General features: G+C 39.0%; 1 protein-coding gene across 3 annotated transcripts in view; it reads left to right on the forward strand.

Moving 5' to 3' along the window:
• The first annotated feature begins 5,246 nt into the window (after window positions 1-5,246).
• The window catches only part of CERKL (CERK like autophagy regulator), a 99,938-nt gene continuing 83,931 nt past the window's right edge, over window positions 5,247-21,253 (forward strand). For all 3 annotated transcript variants that reach the window (XM_032783810.2, XM_032783813.2, XM_032783812.2), the window contains exon 1: window positions 5,247-5,719. In XM_032783810.2, coding sequence (XP_032639701.1) covers window positions 5,371-5,719 — 349 coding nt within the window. In that variant the 5' untranslated portion in view covers window positions 5,247-5,370. The remainder of the gene's footprint in view (window positions 5,720-21,253) is intronic.

The following is a 21,253-nucleotide window of genomic DNA, read 5'->3' on the forward strand; positions in this document are numbered from 1 at the left end:
TGCCTCAGATACTAAATTTTGACAAGAAGGGTACTTTTGATAGGATAGTACATACCTGCCATAAGGAACCCTACCGAACAATTTAGATAATTACAGAGCCAAATGCTGCTTGTCTTATTTATGCAGTCCTTACTCATTCTTTATGCAGGAAAAACCTCACAGAAATCAAATCTGCCATAGTGGGAATTTTGCATGACAGAGTACTGGAAAAGAACTGCAGAATTTGGTCCTCATGTTTTTTATTTTTATAAATAATATAAATATGCTAGTTTTTACCCATCAAGCTGCATTGTCTTAAAAAGTATGAGTTAAAGTGTATATTTAAAAATGGTCTAAATACATTATTTAGCTAATAGACATATTACAAAGAGCTTAAGATATATTACTGTGGCTTGAAATGATGGGTTGAAGAGATACATCAGAACTGTTCCACATAAATGTGCACAAGTGTTTTTTAAATAATTAAAATACATATTTAACAAACTGTCAGAAGCGAGGCAATCGAAAATTAAGGCTGACATTGCTCTTTAAGCATTTCTTTTATGTATTTAGGTTGCCTGTGGGGTGTGTTAAGCATAGAATATCAGTCCTGATTTGCAATTTCCTGGCCTGAACCAGTTTGCATCACAGACTTAATTGCATGTAAGATAAAATAAAGTACAAGTCATTGTGGTCTACAGTTCCTAGCAACATTCTGCCGAGAACAGGACAAAAACCAGAATTCTGATTATAGTGTTATTGTACATTTTTAACATAACATGTCAAACTTAATGTAAAGAAGAAATAAAATACCTTTGGCCCATGCAGCCTTATTTCATCTTGCTTCATCCATTTTACATCTTCTTTTGTTTGTCTTGTTCTCACTGATCTTCCAGTTCCCTCATTTTTCAAAATTACTTTTGCCTTGTATTTCTGTCACCCTTCCAGTTGCCTCTTGTATCTGTTCAAGCTTCCCCATTTCTTTTTGTTTTTCTCTTTGCAGCTATTTTGTTCTTTGCCCTTTTTTCAAGTTTACCTTGTCCTTCACAGCTTTCTTGTCTTTCATTCTCTCTCTCCCCTTGCCCACCTCCCTCTTCCTTGATCTACCTTTCCTGTGATAGGACACCAATAAAGCTCACCCACAGAAAAGGTTTCTACTGCTAGAGTTTTCAACAGTATTTCACCCATGGCTATATTAATCTTAGAATTTTAGAAAAAGCTGATGCTCATGTTTGATATTTCTGATTTAAAATCAAGATGGAAAAGATTAAAGTGCCTGGGTTGAAATGATATTGAAAAAATGTAGGTACACAGACTCTTTTAGACTTTACTCTAGAGAAGAACTTAAACATTCTAGAGGGTACATACTTAAAAAAAAATAAAAATAAAAAAAAAAAAAAAAAGGTGATGCTCCAGGTTTAAAAGTCCATGGCATAGTATGGACTTTATACACTGGGTCTACTATTGTCACAAAGAGTGGTCATAGCCAGAAAAATGTGCAAGCCAGTGATGTGTTTCCAATGTCTAAATCCAGGCTCCTACAGAAATTAATCTCCCTTAGCCTCTGATACAGTACAAAATCATACATTTGAATCACAGTGCATGATCTTTTGCATAATCACTGCTAAAATAAGGGGCAAAGTGTCTCCTCCGTTGACTTGATGGAAGTGCATTGTGGGACATTAGATACAATAACAGATCATCTTTAAAGTGAGGTATGTTCCTTAATATAAAGGCTGCCAGTCTTTTAAAACAGAAAATAACCAACATTTTAACATGAGGCTCCTGTGTAGCCCCTCTAAAGGCTTTCCAGGCAGCAGGAAAAAGTCATCTGAAGATTTTTTTTACACCAAATCCATCTGTGGTTATGTTCTGCAACTTACCTCCTTATCTACCCCCATTACTCTAGGCTTCCCTACTCTGATTGGTTTATTGTCACTATGCCAGCATGCTCATTTGCAATAGGAGGACACACATGACAAGTTACAGAATCTTTGAGCAACTTGCAACAGTATTCTTACTACCTTATCCATATTTCTGGTGGCAGTGAGCAGCATGTCTCCCACATGTTGCTTATCATGCCACAATCAGAAATAACCATGGGCCTTACCTCCACACCTGGGATCCTAGGGGATCTACAGAAAGCCAAGACTATAATGTGGAGACCTTGTACCTTTAAATTCAATTTGAACCCTGGTGGCTTCCCTCATTAGGGATTTACCCAAGCTGTTGCTGTCTCTTGGTCTCCAGGAGATGAGGGCTTGGTGAAAGACATAATTTAGTATTATCTTTTCCCTTGAATCTCCAGCATGCCTCTCCTCCCCATCAAGATGGAGAGGACATGTCCTACTCAATCTCTGACCCCTCTCTCAACTCAGATCCCAGATCTGCAGAGAGACTTCTGTGCTATCCAGAGAAGCAGGAACAGCAATATATAGGCAACTGAGGACCCATCTGCCAAGAAGAGGGGAAATCCAAATGGGGAGGTTTAGGAGATTGATCCAGACCACAGCTAAAAGCTACTGAAAGCCAGACCTATAGCAGTGCCAGGTGGAAATGATTATAGTTAGTATGTATAGAAAAACTCTTCAGCTGTGACAGCTAATCTATAAATTGATATTATACACGTGATTTTAAAAATATTTCTGTATATCAAATTAATTAAGTATATTGGAAATCCATGTATTATGCATAGAATAACAGTTGTCTTGGAAGAAAACACCACCCTAGAATTTAGTCAAAGGTTTTGATAATGGAATATTTATTAATGGTAGCAGAGGCCAATAACACTGAATGTTCCTTCCCTCTAAGAATTTCCTCTGCTACATACATTAAGTATATATTTAATTTTATTCATGGTTTTAATCCATTTAATTTAAAATATTAAGTTATTGATTTACTGTCACCTTAAAGTAAAGTTAATAAAAGACTATTACAACTTTTACTGACGTCGGCTGAAGGGTATTACAAGTCTCTTGAGAACTGTCACACTCTTTCACTGATGTCAGAGAAAACTGTAATAACATTCCACTGACACAAAGGAGTTATCAGTTTATTCTTTGACTGCAATTTACTGAGAAATAAACCGGTATTTATTATATGAGATATACTGTGTAGGCTAATAAGTGGTTCCGGAGACAAATAAAGATTGCTGAAGCAGTTAATATAGAGCACAGAGCCTGAAAGTTGATGCACCTATTCTTATTTTTATCATATATTGTACTTTACCTTCTAGTTAATGATTTAACTTTCTTTCTAAGTGACATCAATGAAAATACATTAAAGCTCACATAGATGTCAAATAACTGATACAAGTTTTATTGGTTCATCTACTGTTAACAGTTGTCAGAATAATACTCTGGAAAGTATATTTGGTCTGCAGTTTTTTATCCTGCTATACCAGCTTCTGGCACGAATTCTGTTTAAACAAAAGACATATCTCCAAATTTTCTACCTAATGTCAACCTTTTTTATTTTATTTTGTTATTTTGCAAGGTATATAGATTCCAACAGAGAAGATCCACATGGAAAAAATATTGGGCACAACTTATAAACTCCCCCCGCCCCCATCACAATAGCTCCCTTTTTGTTAAGAGTTTTAAGCAAGCAGAAGTTTTATATGATTAGATATGAGTTGGGGCCATATTTGTCCCTTGTAAAATAATCCTTGTTTAAACAAGCTTTTGAAGATTTGTTATAAAATATTGTAATATACTACTGTATTTTTATTTTTCAAATTTCATGTTCAAGTACTACACATAAAATATTTTCATAGAAAGGTTGATATGATGATCTTATAACAACAGTATAGTGGTCACTGGTGTAGACCTGGCTGTTTATCATTCTTGACCTGTAATTCTCTTTTGCTGAAATCTCTATCTGTACTTTTTATGTAAACAATATATGTTAAAACCAAATTGTGCCATCAGAGATGCACACACAAGTCACAACCTGAAAGAACTGTGTGTCTTTACCTGACGGCAGAATGTCAAATGTTACTGATCATATCTCATAGGATATACATGAAGCTACACTAAATAGAAGCAAATACATTACAAATAACTATATGCGCGGTTATGACAATGTAAAGCAATGTTATCTATAAAATATACCAAAAATTACATAAAGAGAGAGAAATCAAATCCCATGGTAGAGCAACAGGGTTTCAGCCCCAGGCAGAGGGCCTGTAATCTCAGTCCCACTGCCCAGGGCTGAAGCGCTCAGGCTTGGGCTTTGGCCCTAGGTCCCATCAAGTTTAAACCAGCCCTGGCGCCCCCATTAAAACAAGATCGCAACCCATTTGCAGTCCCAACCCACAGTTTTGAGAACCACTGATCAAGATTATTAGCAATGGTGTACAGATACTTATGATACGTTCACAGAGGGCAATTTTGTCGCCTTTGCTTGAGTAAATCACACCATTTATTTCAGTTTTGCATGGATGTGGATAGGAGGATTTCTTCAGATGTACATAACATCACTTAGATTCTAAAATGAGACATTATAGAAAAAGTCTGACAGACATTTTTACATTTAACTTTGAATCTTAATTCACACCATTCATAGCTCATGGCATACAATATCTTTTAATGCTTATTTTCCTCAACAAGTTTCCCATTAAAAACATCTTTATTATCTCCAGAAAACTGGGGCAAGAAAAGCGAACCACCACTCCCGCTTTTGAGGAAATTTTGTTTGCTTCATAATTGCTGTTGTTTGTCACTTAGATACCATGGTGACCAACACCTTACAAATACCATAGACAGAGAGAGATGATTATTGCTATAAAGCACAATCTGCAGACAATTATAATAGTATAAATGTATGTCTTAAACATGAGACTTTTGAATATCAAGAAATGGCAAACTGTGTATCCTTCTAATGGTGCAATAAGATAAAACTAAAGAGCTGGGTCTTTAATACAAACCACAAATATTGCCAGAAAAAAAAATCTGAGAGCTGTTTGCTATTTATTGATTTAGGAAAACAAGCTTACAAATTCCCTGCCATGTAACTACCACAGCACCCTAAAGACTTCGCATGCGCTCCGGTCAAGCGACCTCTGCACCACGCCGCCAGGAACAGCCGGATCCAGCCCTTTCCTCCTCTAAGGAGCCGGGTCTGTGGTAGAGGCCGCGCGACAGCAACCCAGCTGCTGAGTAACGATCCCTAACGGCTCCACCCGGCGTTCCGCGCGCGACCGTACGGACGCCCGTTGACGGGGACGGCTGGAGGGCGCGTGCCTGTGTGTGAGCGCTCACCCGCCCGACTCCCTCCACCCCGGCTCGCAGCCTCTCACAGGATGGGAGGGGGGGGAGGCGCCGCTGCCTTGGCAGCAGCCGGGACGCGGAGAGTCTCTCGCTTCAGCTTGGCTTGGAGGGTGGCGCCGCTATGCTGGGGGCCGAGATCCCCTTCCCACGCCCCAGGAGAGAAGCGTGGCCAGAGCTCGAGGAGGACCCCTCGCCGCCGGGGACCGGGGTGGAAGCCTCGGCTGGGCAGGGGATTGCTGCCACCACCACCTCTTCTTCTTCCTCCTCCTCCTCGATGGCGCAGCGGTGGGAGGAGGAGAGGCGGGGGGCGGCCCCCTTGGACAGAGACCCCCCGCGCGGGAAGGAGGCGGCCGGGGGCGAGGAGGAGCCGCTCCTCAGGGGCATTTTCCAGATCGGGAAAAGGAGCTGTGACGTGGTGCTCAGCGCCAGGCAGCTCCGGTGGAGCCCCATCCAGCCCGAGAGTCGTGGGGGTGAGTGAGGGGAGCTGGTGGGGGAGGGAGGCGGACCGGTGCATCCCCAGCAGCCTTCAGTGCGCCTGTCAAGGGGAAGGCGATTTGGGGCTGGCATAGTCCCCCCCTCCAATCAAAAATGACTGATAAGTCTTCAACTTGTTAGCGGAGATGATCCAGCCCTAAGCACTGTCCCAGCCTGGCGCCCCCCCACCCTGATGGCGCATGGGGGACTGTGCATCGCCACTGTTCTGCCCCTTTAGTTGATCTTGTTTTGATCACTAACTAAATTGATTGAGGCTAGTTCAGGCAGGGAGGCATCAGGGATGCCTGCAAGGAACTGGGTAGCCGCAGGGCAGAGAGCAGCAGGGGGAGGAGGTAGTTGCCAGAGTATGTTGGCTACATACCTATCAAGTTACTATAACAACTAAATCACCGCTAAAGTGCCACTTGCCCCTTCTGAAGAGGGCCCAACCTTTGTGTTCAGCTTTTGGACCAGTATCACTTTATGCTTCTGTGGCTATTTCCTTTTCTGCCAGACCACAAATTTTACCTATGGAAGGGGGACAACTAGCCTCAGATGAAATTTTCAGAACAAAACTGCTGAATTTCTAGTAGAAGAGGGCTTTTTCTGTGGTTCTGTCTTACAAATCAGTTTATGGAAATTGAAAGTTTACTTAAAACAGGATTACAGTAAATTAGTTAAAAGAGATAATTACTGGCATCTCTCTTCACCTTTAATCTATGCCAGCAATAAAAGTGAAGAATTTAATTTAAATAAGGTTATCAAGATCTCAAACCTAAAACAAAGTATCCCTGGGCAGTTTGTTTTTATTATTATAGTATATAAACACTATGGAAACATGAAATAGTGTGTCTTACAGCTTTTAGCCATAGGCAGAATAGTAAGAGGATTTTTATTGATTCTGCAGCATCAGTTTTTTGCATTTTAATCTAAATGACCGCTGTATATATGTTGTATAGTAATTTCTTGTGAGATGTATCTAAGTTTCAGGGTAAGGCTTGTGGATCAAATCCTGCTTCACTTACTCAGCTGAGTAGTTCTTCATATTTCTAGTGTGAGTAAAGCAACAGGATTTAGCTCAGCATCTTTATCTCAGGGTTTTGTGCCAAACTCCTTGATGTTAACTGTGGTGCAATTTTAAAGGCAACAGCAAAAGAAATTAAGCTCCAGAAAGTTGTCCCGATAAAAGTCTTCAGTGAGCAAAGCTGTTGAAAAGGACTTGATTGAGTAAAACAAAATCTGTTTTACAAAAGATTTTACAAAAGGAAAACTTTCAAATATCCACATGCTCTCAATTCAGAGTTACAGAAAAATGTTTGTTTTTCCAGCAACCTGGCTCCTTCAGCAATTGCTAATTCATAATCTCTGCTCACATCTTCTCCAGGATGTCCACAGTGGGACTCTACTGTACATCTCTTTTAGAGCTGGCTCTCTAGTAGAAAGCAAATGGTATGTTTAATAAATGCAGAGAGGTGCTTATTGTATGAGAGAAATGGCACAAAATCCATGCTACTATGATCAGATTATTGCTGTGTCATAGCCAACTCATGCATACCCAAAAGCTATACCAAAGGAATTTTGTGTTCAGCTGTAAAAAAAAAGAAGTTTGAGACCTGGTAATGCCACCAAATAATCCTGTTTCTCAGGGTTCCCCCAATCACAACAGCTCAAAGCTGTATGAGACTCCCGGGGCATGTGTCTGTGCACACATGTAGTCCAATATGCCAGGCTGCATCTCAGGACTCTTCAAAGTTGTCTGGCTTCTGCTTATTCACCAAATCATCACCATCTGAACATGGTGTCCTTGTGAATACTAACTTCACTAGATTAGTGGACAGACCCCCTCAGTGTTTGTGTGGGAGTTCCCTTTGTCCACTGTCAGCCTTTGCTAACACTGGTGACAAACACATCTGCCCTGTGATGGGGAGCTCATCTGGGTCCCCTCTGAACTCAAGGTTTGTGGTCCTCAAGGATGTCCTATCTTCCTATCAATGTCAGAGAGCTAAGGGCTGTCTGCCTCACCTGTCAGGCCTTCCTATATCATGTCCAGGGAAAAAGACCTGTTTGTTCTTACAGACAACACTGTGGCAATGTTTCTTTTACCTCAACAGGCAGTGGGGAGCTTACTCTCTTCTGCTTTGTCAGGAAGCAGTTCACCTATGAAATGTTGACTGAACTTGCAGTGTGAGTCTCAAAGCCTCTTACCGTACAAGGGTGCAGAATGAGCCAGTGGATCACCTAAGCAGATAATTTCCAAGCCAGCATGAGTGGTCTCCTCACTCGGATGTTGCAAGATGAATTTCTAACAGTGAGGGACTGCCCAGATAGACCTGTTTGCAAAGAAGGCTGACAGGAAATGCTCCTTACAAGGCCACAGTCCTGGTTCCATCACAGATACTTTCCTGCTGCCCTGGACAAACAAGCTGTACTACGCTTTTCCCCCAGTCCCACTCATACACAGAGTGCTGCTTAAGATCAAACAGGACCAGGCCTAAGTTATATTAATAGCCCCAGCATGGCCTCCCCTTTATTGGATCTGTCATTGGCAACTCCAATTTCACTCCCATTACACCCAGACTTGATCTCTTCAGATCATGGTTGACTGCCCCATCCAAACTTACGGGCCTTTCATTTAGCAGCTTGTAGGCTCTATGGATAAATTGTAGGGAGGAGTGTTGCTCAGGGTATTGTTAAAAGTATCAGAGCTTTTTACATGTCAAAATAGAGGCGTTTTCCTATCTGGTTGTGTCAGTTTGGGTTTCACCAATGCAGTTCTCTAACCAGGATATACTAGATAATCTCTTGCACCTAAAACAGGTCTGTCAAGGTCCAAATGGCAGCAGTATCAGCTTTCCTTCTGCATGTGGATAACTGTTCTATATTTTCTAATGATGTGAAGGGCTGGAAAGATTTTACCTTCAAATAAGGAAACCCATTACCCTGGCACTTGAATCTAATTTTGTTGAGGCTCAAGGACCATTGTTTGAGCCTCTAGTTCCTTACTGCACCTACCTCTAAAGGTGGCTTTTCTGATAGCTAGTGCTTCAGCCAGAAGAGTGGCTGAACTGTGTGCTCTGACATCTGGACCACCTTATACAATCCTTTTTAAGGATAAGGCGTACTTGCGGTCACATCTGAGATTTCTCTCTGAAGTGGTATCTAACTGTCATATTAAACAGTTAATTTATTTACCTATGTTTTACCCTAAACCACATGTCAATAAAGAGGAATAACGTCTGCAAACTACACATTAGAAGAGAGTTGGCGTTCTACATAGACAGGACTAGTTTCATTTGTTAACCCAACTGTTCATGGCCCTAGCAGACAGAATGAAAGGTCTCATGATCTGTTCACAAAGAATTTTGTCTTGGATAATTTTTTGTATGTGTGTGTTATGATCTGGCAGGCATTTCCCCATTGGGCAAACTGACGCTGTATTCTACAGGATCACACGTAGCCTCAATAGTGTTCCTTATGCAAGTTCTTTTCCAGGACATTTGGAAAGTGACAACCTGGTCTTCTGTTAATACCTTCTCATCCCGTTATGCTTCTGCTGAGTACTCCAGAGAGGATGCTAAATTTGGATGAGCTGTACTCCAGTCTGTGTGTACATGAACTCCAATCCCTCCTCCTACATTACAGCTTGTAAGTCACCAAGAGTGGAATGCACATGTGCAATCACTCACAGAAGAAAAAATGGTTACTAACCTTTTGTAACTGCTGTTGTTTGATATGTGTTGCACATGTCCATTCCATGACTTGCTGTCCTACACCAGAGTTGTCTGTCAAGAAGGAACTGAGGGAACTTAGGGGCAGCTGGGCCTTCTGTACTAGCACTCATTGGCATGCATCAGCAGAGGGCTCTGGAGCCAACTTGACGGGTACTACTGAGAGAAGAATGTCTAGCAATTCTGCATAGGGCGCATGCACACCAAGAGTGAAATGGACATGTGTAACACATCTTGACAAATAACAGTTGCAAAAGGTTAGTAAACATTTTTTTCCCCCAGCAAACGTGCACTTCATTTAACTATAGGGTTGGTTGATCTTACTTTAGGCCTCCTGTTAAGTTACCCATTTGCCTTTGGAGCCTAAACTTACTGCTAAGTGTACTCTGTTTGAACTCATCTTGCCATTCTACATTCGTTTGGGGAAAGCAGTTTTTCTGCTGTCAGTCACCTCAGCCCAGAGAGTCAAAGAACTTACACTTCTGACTTATAACTTATGATAAAAGTAGTTCTCCAAGTATGTTCCAGTTTTGTCCCCGATGTGGTCCCAGCCTTCCATCTTAACTAGGAAATCTTACTGACCAACTTCTAACATAAACACAATGGCATTTCCTAGACATCCATTGAAAACTTAGTCTTCCTTTCCTGAAGTGAAGGGAGCCTTTCATGTTAGCCCCAGGGCTGCTGTCCTCAGGGAGTGGTCAGTTCTCAGTGGGCTTCATTGGTCTGTTTCTAAGACCATAATAATGGCCATACTGGGTCAGACCAATGATAGCTCAGTATCCTGTTTCCTGACAGTGGTCAGTGCCAGATGCTTCAGGGAAATTTCAAGTGATCCGTGACCTGCCTTGTACAGTCTCAGCTTCTGGCAGTTAGAGGTTTAGGGATATCTGGAGAATGGGGTTGTGTCTCTGGTCATCTTGTCTTCTTCTCTCCTGTCACTTTAGCTTAGCCTTTCTTAGCTTCTCCATAGTTACTCTGTCTTCTTGGTTACTGCTAGTCAGACCCATTTTTCCATACCGATAGGCATAACAGAAAATCAGATTTCTTACCTTGTCAGTTGATTTTAGTGATGTAGCAGCACCAGTATGGACACCCTCTCAGGATGTTGCAGTGGAAAATTGGGCTCTGACAAAATGACTAATCAGGATAGTGTGGGCTAACCATAATTTTTCCCCACCTCTGGAAATTGTCTGTTGATGGAGGAGGTAAAATGAAGTGCCCTGCCCAGATTGGCTGTTACTTTCCTGACTGAGAGAAAAGGAGGGCTCGCTTATTTGTCAATACTGGTGTTACCACATTGATGAAGAAAGGGGGAAAAAGTTTTTTTTTCTAATGCTGATCAATATATAACTTGAGATAGTATAGCTGCTCACACCTGAGCAGCAGTTCAAAATCAGAGAAGAAAAAACTAATTGAAGAATAGATTTAAAAATAGTTGTGTGTGATTATTTGAAAACTTTAAAGATTTATAATAGGTTTTGTTGGAAAAAAATAACAAACAGATAAAGTGAAATTTAATATTTATGAAAGATACTGGATTAATAGCATTGGAAATGGGAGTCACTTGCATATTAGAATAGCTACAGCACAAGGAATGGCAAATTTCCCTGGGTTGTTCTCCCAATATATCTTTTCCCTATCCTGGGAAGACTCTTTGTGGTTGAAAAAGGACTTTATTCTTTATGTCAATTTCATTCTTGAGCCTCTTTCTTGAGACTGCCAACAAGAATTTAAATTTGTGATAATTTTGGTATTGATTTATGATGCAGATGCTTGTCACCTAGGAAATGGACAGAGATTGCCAACTGATTTAATATTGGCCCTGGATCTAAAACTTTCAGTATCTGTAGATGTGGGGCCTTCTGATAACTAAAGATAATTTTGGCATATTTCTTCATTCTTGAAGACCTCTGGACACACCTAAAAATGTGTGGAAGCACTCTTCAAGTGTCAGAACTGGGTGGTTGCTAGCATGGGTTGAGTTCTGGGTCTCCAAGATAAAGCATATATTTGCATAAGTCACTAGACACAAATCAAATAATTTATGTTAGCATGTGACTAAGATTCCAGGAGAGCTCAAAGCAAATCTTTTCTGTAATACTGAACAATATGTGTTTGTAGAAAGCTTTTAAAAAACTGTAAAGGAATGTTTTTAAAAGCATAATAAGAAGAAAACTGAAATATCAAAACAACAACAAAAGAGTAAGTCCTTAAGTAGTAAATGACTTAGAATTAATTCCAAGTACATAGTAGTCTGCTGCCAAAGCTATTTAGGAACAGATGTGGGTGAAATAGATACCAGTAGTCTGTTCAGAATATTAAGGTAAGACATCTGGCAGTCTATCGGGTAGTCAAGAATAATGGAAACAGGAGTAACACCAAAAATGGCCCTTCAGTAATTTACAATTTGTAAAGTTATTAGTTCAAATTAGAAGCTTTTGATTCGGCTGCTGATATACAGAGAACATTTTTCTTTAATATTTGAACTAGTGGGTTATCTGGTGTCCAAATACAAATGTGATAATGTATTCAAGCGATGGACATAAAAATCAGTAATACTAGGTACATCTGACAGTCAGCTTTGTATTACATAGTTTAATTTTCATTTTTAAAATTATCTGAATATCTTTAACACTTTCACACATTCTAAACTTTTAAGACTCAGCTATTTCTTGAGAGAAACAAAACATGATTTTATATTAATATGCCTTATGTATATCCTTTTTGTTTAATAATGTGTAAATATTCATCTGCTTCTTTCTGCACATGAACATTAATTTGTAATCTTATTTTTATGAGATGGAATGTGCTGATATATTTTAAGACAAATTTTCATCTTTTGTTATCTTTTGCCATTTCCAGGCTTTACTTCTTTGATTCTCTTAAGTGTGGGAGCAGAAATTGAGTAGAATTAATCAACTTTGAGCACATGCTGGTGCTTGTGTCTAGATTGTGCATGCATTACAATTTTATGCATACAGGCGAGAGAGAGAGAAGAGTGAAAAAAATATAAATACAAATTTCTGTATTAGATCCTGGCCCTACAAACATACATGTGCTTAAGTTAGTCAGTTGGGAATATTCATGCTTTAAATTTAAGTGCTTTAAGTTTTAAATTAAGCATATGATAAGGGCAGGCAAGGTTGGGGTCCTATGCTATTTGGATTTCAAACAGTCATGCCCTCATAATATTTGGATTTCAAACAATGCAAGGGAACTCTAATTTATTGGAATTTTTTCAAAACATAGAAATAGTTCTATGGGACTTAAGTTTGAAACAACAACAACTCCTCCCCACTTCAAATGCCTCCCCTTTGTTTTTATGAAATTTAAATCTTGTACAAATCTTAAAATGAGTGTTTGTTTTTCTGTACTAAGGAATTATTAGACTTAACTATCTGTAAACACTGTAAATGGAAAGATACTGTGGTGTTTAGATGTGCTTGTAATTATTAGAACTGGGAGCACTGGCTGTTGGGAGTCTGAAAGGACAGGAAGGAGGAGGGAGGAGTTGAGGAGGCTGAGTGAGAGGTACAGAGGATTCCACTGGAAAAATAAAGTCCTATTGAAGTTGTTAGTACCTTGCCTGGTTGATACAACAGATACTCTAGTTGTAACACTAGTTGAAGTCATGACTTGCCACTGGTACTTCTTTTGTGAGTTTTTGTGTGTGCATATAAGGGTGGAGAATATCGGTAATAAGTATGTCGAGAGCCAGAATGTGAATTCATTGTTCGATAATTGTGCTTTGTACAGAGTGTGTTTTGGCCCTTGAGTTTTTGTCAAAATATGTTTATCAGCATTTCAAAACCGTTTGACGAAGTCTTGCGTGAAATCCTGTCCCCACTGAAATAAGTCACAGTTTTGCCATTAACTTCAATACAGCCAGGATTTCACCCTTTGATGCTCCCTTGGTTGAACTATGAACCTTACTGGAACAGCATAGGATCAAGGACATAGGCAATACCAGTCTGCGTAGCTAAACTCAAATATTGCAGTACAAGTTGCTACTTTATTTGTAAATGAGAAAGCTTTGCTCTTTTTTTCCAAATATTCCCCTCCCCCCACCCCCCTGTATTGTGCTACCAAGGCCGACATCTTCAGATAGTTGGTTGGGAAGGGAGGAGTTAGTTTCACTTCAATTGCAGCAAACGAATGCATTTATCTGTTGAATTTGGAGGAGAATCTTTCTGACATGCTAATCAATCTTTCTTCCATTATGTTCATTATTTAAAAAAACCTGTGGGCCAAAATTTACCCTTGATTATATTCATTACATCTCCATTGAGTTCAACAGTGTCTTACCTGAAGTCTTATAGCTAACAAGTAGGTTCTGTTCCTGACTCCATCATAGAAGCTTTAAATTCAGGTGGTTGGTAACTCTAATGATGAAGCCAGTCAGATTCACATGAATGGATTTGTTTCTTAGCTATTTCCAAATATTTCTTAAGGCCATATCATTCTGTGCTAGGGATTTTCGTTCTTAGGCCTACTGAAGCCCTGACCCTTCTGTGTGCCTGTACTTGAACTTTTACTGTCACTTTCATTCTGACCAGGTTACTGACGTGAGTTGTAATATTTTCAAACTTACTTCTGTACTGATATGTCTGTTCCCCACATGTAAAATTAAAAATCTCCTGAGTATATGGTTTTGTGTAGTTTTCTTTTTGAACTCCATTTTTTTCCCTCCAAATACTTCCAAAAAACTTCTGTGTTGACCAATCTGCATTTTTTCATTTGGTGCATTCCCATTATAAATATTCAGATTGAGTAGTTTGAGTGTACTGTACAAAACAGTAGTAAAAAGAATGATGCATCTGCTTTTGGGTTCATTGTGTTCACCCTTAAGTTAATCTTCCTGTAAATATAGGCATATTTTATTTGTTAACAATATGCATTACAAAACAGGAAATAATATCTAAATATGCTTGCACTAGAAAACAAGAGAAGTAATCAATAGACATAGAAGAAATCTTGTTTGCTTGCTGTTTCATTGATGTAAATTGTAGTGATTGCAACTTTTTGTCTTTTGGAAGACAGACTTTAGTTTTATTAACCACAGTCCTTAAAAATATTTTTATCCACACCAGAAGTATTTACAAACAAAAGTAAATATCCGAAAATTCTGTGAACTCTGAATAATATGCATTCTTGTGTTCTCTTTAAGCTGTGTTTTAACCTTGATGGATCATATAACTTGTATTTTTCTCTCAACATACTGCCCCCCATTTCTACTACTTATGTGTGGGTTTTTTTTTTTCTGTCTCTATTTTTTTATCTGCACATACTGTTGCAACATAATGTGTTGAGTATTTGATACATATATTACCATATTGCCATAAGGAGCTGCTATTATTTTAGACACCAACTGGTTTCATGAGAGTGTCAGATTTCTTTCACATATGCCTATGTTTTTGTGCAGATGACCCCAAAGAACATCTGTTAGTTTTGTAGTGGTATCTGCTGTTTCCTTTTAGAATTTAACCTTTTTGTCAATTGTCAATAGGACTCGTACATAATTTCATTATGGGGTCCTTTCTAAATTGATTTCTGTTCCACAGATATTAACTGTCAAAGTTCTGAGCTAATTGTGTTCTGGCATATCATGACAGCGAGTGCAAGCGTGAAGTGGATTATAAACGAAACTGTAAAAAAGCCTCTCAGGATCGCTGTATTTTGCAGTGCAGCTCTGTTATTTAAAATAAGTGAATAAAAGACTGTCTTTTAATTGGTATCTCTATATCTTTACTAGTCAGGTAGTGTATTTGCATCCCCTAATACAGTGCTTCTCAGCCCTATGTTACAAGAGAAAGTTTTGGAATCCCTTTCTTAATGGTTTTGGGACCCATTCCCATCTAACCATAAAGAATGGTGGGATGGTCGAGACCCTTCAGGATGAGAACTTATGCCCTAATATTTCTCTTAGGATGGTATTCCTTTCATCCGCGTACTTCCTGAATAACTGGGATTTACATGGATAAAGTGTAGGAGAGCTGGAGGCAGCAATATCCATATTCCCAACTTTTGGACTGGTTGCAGGGACGTTAGCTATATGTTGTGGATCCTGTAGCCTCTTCTCTTGCCTACTCTAAATGTTTCTCTATATGTAAAACTGGAGTGGGGCTCCCTCTCTGACATACATGAAAAATGTTCAGCCAAACTCTCTGACTTTTTTCTCCAAAATCTTCAAGTCATGAAGTTGGAACTTCATAGGCATATTATTCGTAGCCAGGACATCAGAACACACTACATGGTTTTGAATCAAATGATGTTAAATCATACATTTGTCATCATATTTCTGCATTTCTTTCTGAACCATCACTGGAACAACTTGCCACTGTTTTTCTCATAAAATGATCTATCTTTCAGAATAGATTGAAAGATGTATGCATTGCAGCCACGTGAGTCTCATCAGTCCTTGGGCTTGTATATATTCCCATCTACAATAGTCTTACAAGAGCACTCCTTTAAGAGAATATTGACATCCCCAAGAACAAGCAGTCTCACTGACTCCAATGCCACCACAGAGTAAAATTCTGTAATAGCTAAAGTAGAGAGCCTGGTGAAAGGGGATAGTGTATTATACCAATCACACTTTAACTCATTCTTGAGTTTTCTGGATGCAGGGCCTGCAACAGAGCCAGTCTCTGGGCAACATAACAAGCACAGCTGGCTTATAGTAGACTGCCTGATCTGCTACACACTGTCTGATTGGTTGGAGGAGTCAGCAGAGCAGCTCTTAAGCCCAACAGCAGCAGTTCAGTGGCTGCTCAAATTGTCACCCACAGCTGTGATCACTCCTGTGCCTGTCTTTCCTCACTCCAGGTAACCAATTTCTGACCCTTGGCTCAGATTCCTGACCTCTGACTTCAACTCTGATCCTCGTCTCTGGCCTCTGAGGGTAGTCTACATGGCAAAGAAAAATCCTTGGCTGGCTTGTGCCAACCAACTCGGGCTTTCTGGGCTCAGGCTGCAGGGCTGTTTCATTGCTGTGTAGACCTCCAGGCTTGGGCTGGAACCTGGGCTCTAGAACCTTCCAAGCTGGGAGGGTTCCAGAGTTTGGGCTTCAGCCTGAGCGCAGAAGTCTACACAATGAAACAATCCCGCAGCCCGAGCCCAGACAGCCCAAGTTGGCTGGCACAGGCCAGGTGCCTGTTTTTCTTTGCTGGGTAGACATATGCAGATTCTGGTTCTGACTCTGGGCTCACTCTGGTGCTAAGTCTGAGCTTCAATTTCTGGCTACTAATTCCTGCTCTGACCATTAGGCATGACTCCTATTCCAACCATTAGACATGACTGCCCACATCCTGGTCACGTGACACTGGCCTTGATATAAATTACATTCAAATGTGGAATGCAGGCAGTTCTGACTTTAGCACCTGTGATCTCACATACATCTGTCTGTAATATATATACTCTAATATTGAAACAGAAGGAGAACGCAGTGTGGTAGGGTGACATCATTTTTTCAATATGATTTTTGGGAGGGACGTGTTATTCACGAGTGGCAAAGATAGGAGATACATATATCTTTCCAATTGAATGAGTATTCATAACCCTTTTGCAGCCCCGCAACATGATATATTCTGCAGTGCCACCTATTTAATAGTGCTTTACAAATGTTTAAAGATTATTTTAAAAAAATTATTTGGACATTTTTATATACAGTTGCTTATGAAGCCTAGTGTCTTAGTTACTTTGGGTTTTATACTGTATGGTGCAGAACACTTGAGCCACATATACTTCAGAGCTTTGCTAATATTAATGCTTTGGATCAAGGCCAGAATGTTCAATACCTTGCAGGACTGAGTCCCATGAACCAAATTGTTACAGTGCTCGGAGTGAGCCATAAAAACCATTAAAGCCATCCTAAAATACCTTTTATATACTCAAAACAGATTACAATTTCAAAGGCTCTCATGGGACTTCCTAAACTAGGAGTGAGTGCTAGGTCCCTTTGGAAAATTGAAAATAACCTCTTTCCAGTTGTACAAAGGTCTTGTTTCAAGCCCTTCAAGATCACGAAGTAACACAATATAAAAGGAGAAAGTGTGTATATGCAGAAGACCTCAGAACTGATATAGGACTGAATCTTGCTGGTCAGTGGACTTGGGGTGGGAATAACTTTTGGGTGAATGGGGAGATATTCAGAGGAGAGAAGCAGGGAACAATTCTATGGCAGTATTTTTTTATATTTATTTTTATATATATAATTTTAATTATTCAGTCCAGTTTCTGAAACTGTTTGAGTTTAGAATGTAAGAATATGTTCTTGGGTGAGGTAGAAAAAGGTGCATATAAATGTACTTGCCACATGGTTCTGCAGTTTATCACATGGAAATCACATGTGTGTATGTGTTGTAATTCCTAAACAAATAAGGCAGTTTATAAACAGAATTTGATCCCCGACTCTGATTTTCCTGCCTTTTGTCTGTTTAGGCTACATAAATAGCTAGTTACTTAAATGGCTTTCAGTATGAAATTAGTTGTCACTGTTGGTTTATTTGAACTATGACCATATATCTTTTCTGTCAGTTCATATACTCAAGTGAGTACAGGAAAGTGTGCTTAGCCAGGTTTTCTAAAGCTCTGGAAATGCAAAGCAACAGATGTTATGCTCAGCACAATTGCATGTATCCTGGAAACAAATCTTTATAGAGTACAGACTGATTCGTAGAAAAACAAAAATTTGCCATACAAATGACAACGTTAAAGGTATCAGCAGTAAATTCTTATGACTGAATATAATGCTGTTTTGCAATATTGTACCTGAATGTGAACTTTTAAAAATATAAACATACACTGATAGTTATGAAAACATTAAAAGGAATACATAGAGTTCTATGGAAAAAGACTTAGTGACATATCTTTACTGTATTTAAAATAGGGTCATTGTAGGGTTTTTTTTCATTTATATTAATTGTGATATAGCTGAAATGGAAAAAATATACATAATGAAAATTCTTTTTTTTTAAATGGCCTGGGGGGGAACAAGCTTGTGTATTACATTTTTTGCTTTCTGTGATAGGTTTTATTTACTATATTATTGCAACTTTGTAGAAAATTGTTTGCATGAGTAGATAGGATGTCTCAGGATAATTTGCTTTTAAAAACTTACGTAAAAAACACATCCCACCCTTTTTAACATATAGAGGAAACTGCGTGACAGAACTAGATTACCATTCTACTTTTCCATCTTTTTAAAGTGACTTGTAATAGCTAGAAGTTTAAGTCAACTCTTCAATAATAGAACAAATGAAAAATGTAGTGGTCTTTTGTTGTTTAGTTCAGAGTGAGGTCTCTTTCTCTGTTCCAGTTCCAGAAAAACAGCAATTGCCCAACCCTTCCTCTGGAGGAGACAAGCTGGGGCTTTTGGGCTGTCAGGAAAAATTGTAGGGGCTTCTTTAATAGTTCCCCCTCCCTTGGAAGGGAGTTGATGGGGTGGGGGAATTGAGGCATCCCCTAAAGAAGCGGAAACAGCCTCTCCTAATGTCTGTTACAGCAAGGAGCTGAATCCCTTTCCCCAGCCCCTTAACCCTCATACGAGGAAAGGGTGGTGGGGTCCCAGCAATGGGCTGGGGACTAGCTGTGGAGGGCTTTGGGGCTGACAGCAGCCCTCCACCAGGTGGAAGTGATTCAGGAAGGAGTTATGACTTGCACTCTGAATTGTTGCTGACTAGTTCCCAGATGAGTTAATATAGTTGCAGCCGTATGAAGCGTGAAAAACCAATACCCATAAGACCCCACTAGAAACATGCCTGCTGGATAATGGTGATTCCCTGTTTACAATTACATTTTGAGACTTGTCAGTGACTTTTTTAATACATTTAGTGTATGCCATGTTAATTTTATATTCTAGTTTTTTGATCAAAATGTTGTCCGGTAACAAGTCATTTGCTTTACAAAAGTCCAACTGTAATGGCTGTTTTCATTACTTTGCCTGGAATTGATGTCAGGATTAAAGGCCTATAATTACCTGGATCATCCCATTTACCCTTTTAAAGAATTGCCATAAACTAGCTTTCTTTTGGAATTTCCCCAATGTTCCAAGAGTTACTGAAAATCAGCATTAATAGTCTAGCAAGCTCTCTGCCAGCTCTTTTTAAAAATCCTTAGGTGCAAGTTAGCTGGACCTGCTGATTTTAAAATGTCCAACGTCAGTAACTGCTGTTTAACATCCTCCTGTGTTACTATTGGAATGGAAAGTATTTCTTCATCATATCATATGACATCATCATCTGTTTCTCCTCTTCCCCCCCCACAAAACAGAAATATTTATTGAACACATCTGCCTTTTCTACATTATTATTGACAATTCTACATTTTCCATCTAGTAATAGACCAATAACACTGTTAGGATTTTTATCTTAATATCATATAAAAATTCCTTATTGTCCTTGACTCTGCTGGCAATAGATTTCTAGTTGTGGCAGGGTGATTTTAATTTAAATCACTAGTCAGGAAGATTCGATTTAATCATGGATTTCTACATAAAAGTGCATTCTTGTTGGTTGTGATAACCTTGTACATATTCTTCACAACTCAGAGATCTAAGTTTCGTTTTTAGAAGTTACATACTAAACATTTTTTAAAGTGATTTATTCTGAAAACTTTTCAGATTTAGTTTTACAGCTATATCAGAAAATGAATGATTGGTTATTTCGTTTACCAAAGGTAATTGAAGCAGATATTTATGAAGTCACTGCAAGGTGAACATCTCCAATTCAACAGGTTAATCATTAATGTTTGGAGGATTTTTTTTGCCATGTTTTATTAGGAGGAGAACATCACCAGACAGACATTTAAATTGTTTTATTTAACTAGAACAACAATGTTATGTATTCTGGATTTTTTTCTTCAACAGCAACCGTATAATATTTTAACAAAACAAGCATATGAACTTTTGAATTTAGTTAAACATTCAAGTTTTTTTTTTAAATTCGAGTTTGTTTTTGTTAAATTTATTAAAATAGTTAAATAAAATATTTTTTTAAAAAACCAAAAATAAATAAATTGACTCTGTCAGCCAGGTCAACATCAGAAACTTAAAATATTGGCTTCTGCACCTAATTCAGTCATCTTCACCTTCATTTTCCTGTTTGTTCATAATCTAGAAAAGAAAAACAAGCTTTCCTGCTTTTTTAGGTCCGAAATGATTTCTCAATTTGGAATGAATTAGTCCAAAGGAAGAAAATATTCTTTCTACACCGGCAGAAGAAGCTACTGCTGTTAAGTGAGATTATCACTTCAACATTCTCTGAATCCAAGTGCTTAAAATGACTTCCACCAGTTCACTGGTGTGACTTTCTTTAAAACATCACCAGCAAACATATATTTTTGAATGGTTCACCCTTAGCTCTGAAGTTTATTACAGCTGGCATTATGGGGAAATGGTTGCTGGATGTCGATATCATAGTCAGCTCTTCTTCTTCAGCAGTAAAGCTTTGACTCTGGTACCAAGTATTGAGAATATTTGCAAGAAAATGAGCTGAAGATGGTGCTCATCCCATTTGTTTTTTTAATGCTTGTAATTTAACTCTGTCATTGCATATTTCTCTTTTTAAGGTCTCACTTAGTTCCTTCCAGATTTCAACAGCATCAGCAATAAAACAGCTATTTCCCTGCATTTTGTTCACGGCTACAGAAATAGGCTTCAGGGTACTCAGCATGTATTCAACATTTCTCTTAAGCCCAACGTTGAGAACTTTGGCTGTGACAGTGCCATCTATTTTTTCACGAGTTTGTTCACAAACTGTCATCGGACTAGGCCAGTTCTTGATATAGTGCTCAAAACAGTTC

Source organism: Chelonoidis abingdonii, chromosome 10 (genome assembly GCF_003597395.2).
Source record: "Chelonoidis abingdonii isolate Lonesome George chromosome 10, CheloAbing_2.0, whole genome shotgun sequence".
NCBI classification, from domain to species: Eukaryota; Metazoa; Chordata; order Testudines; family Testudinidae; genus Chelonoidis; species Chelonoidis abingdonii.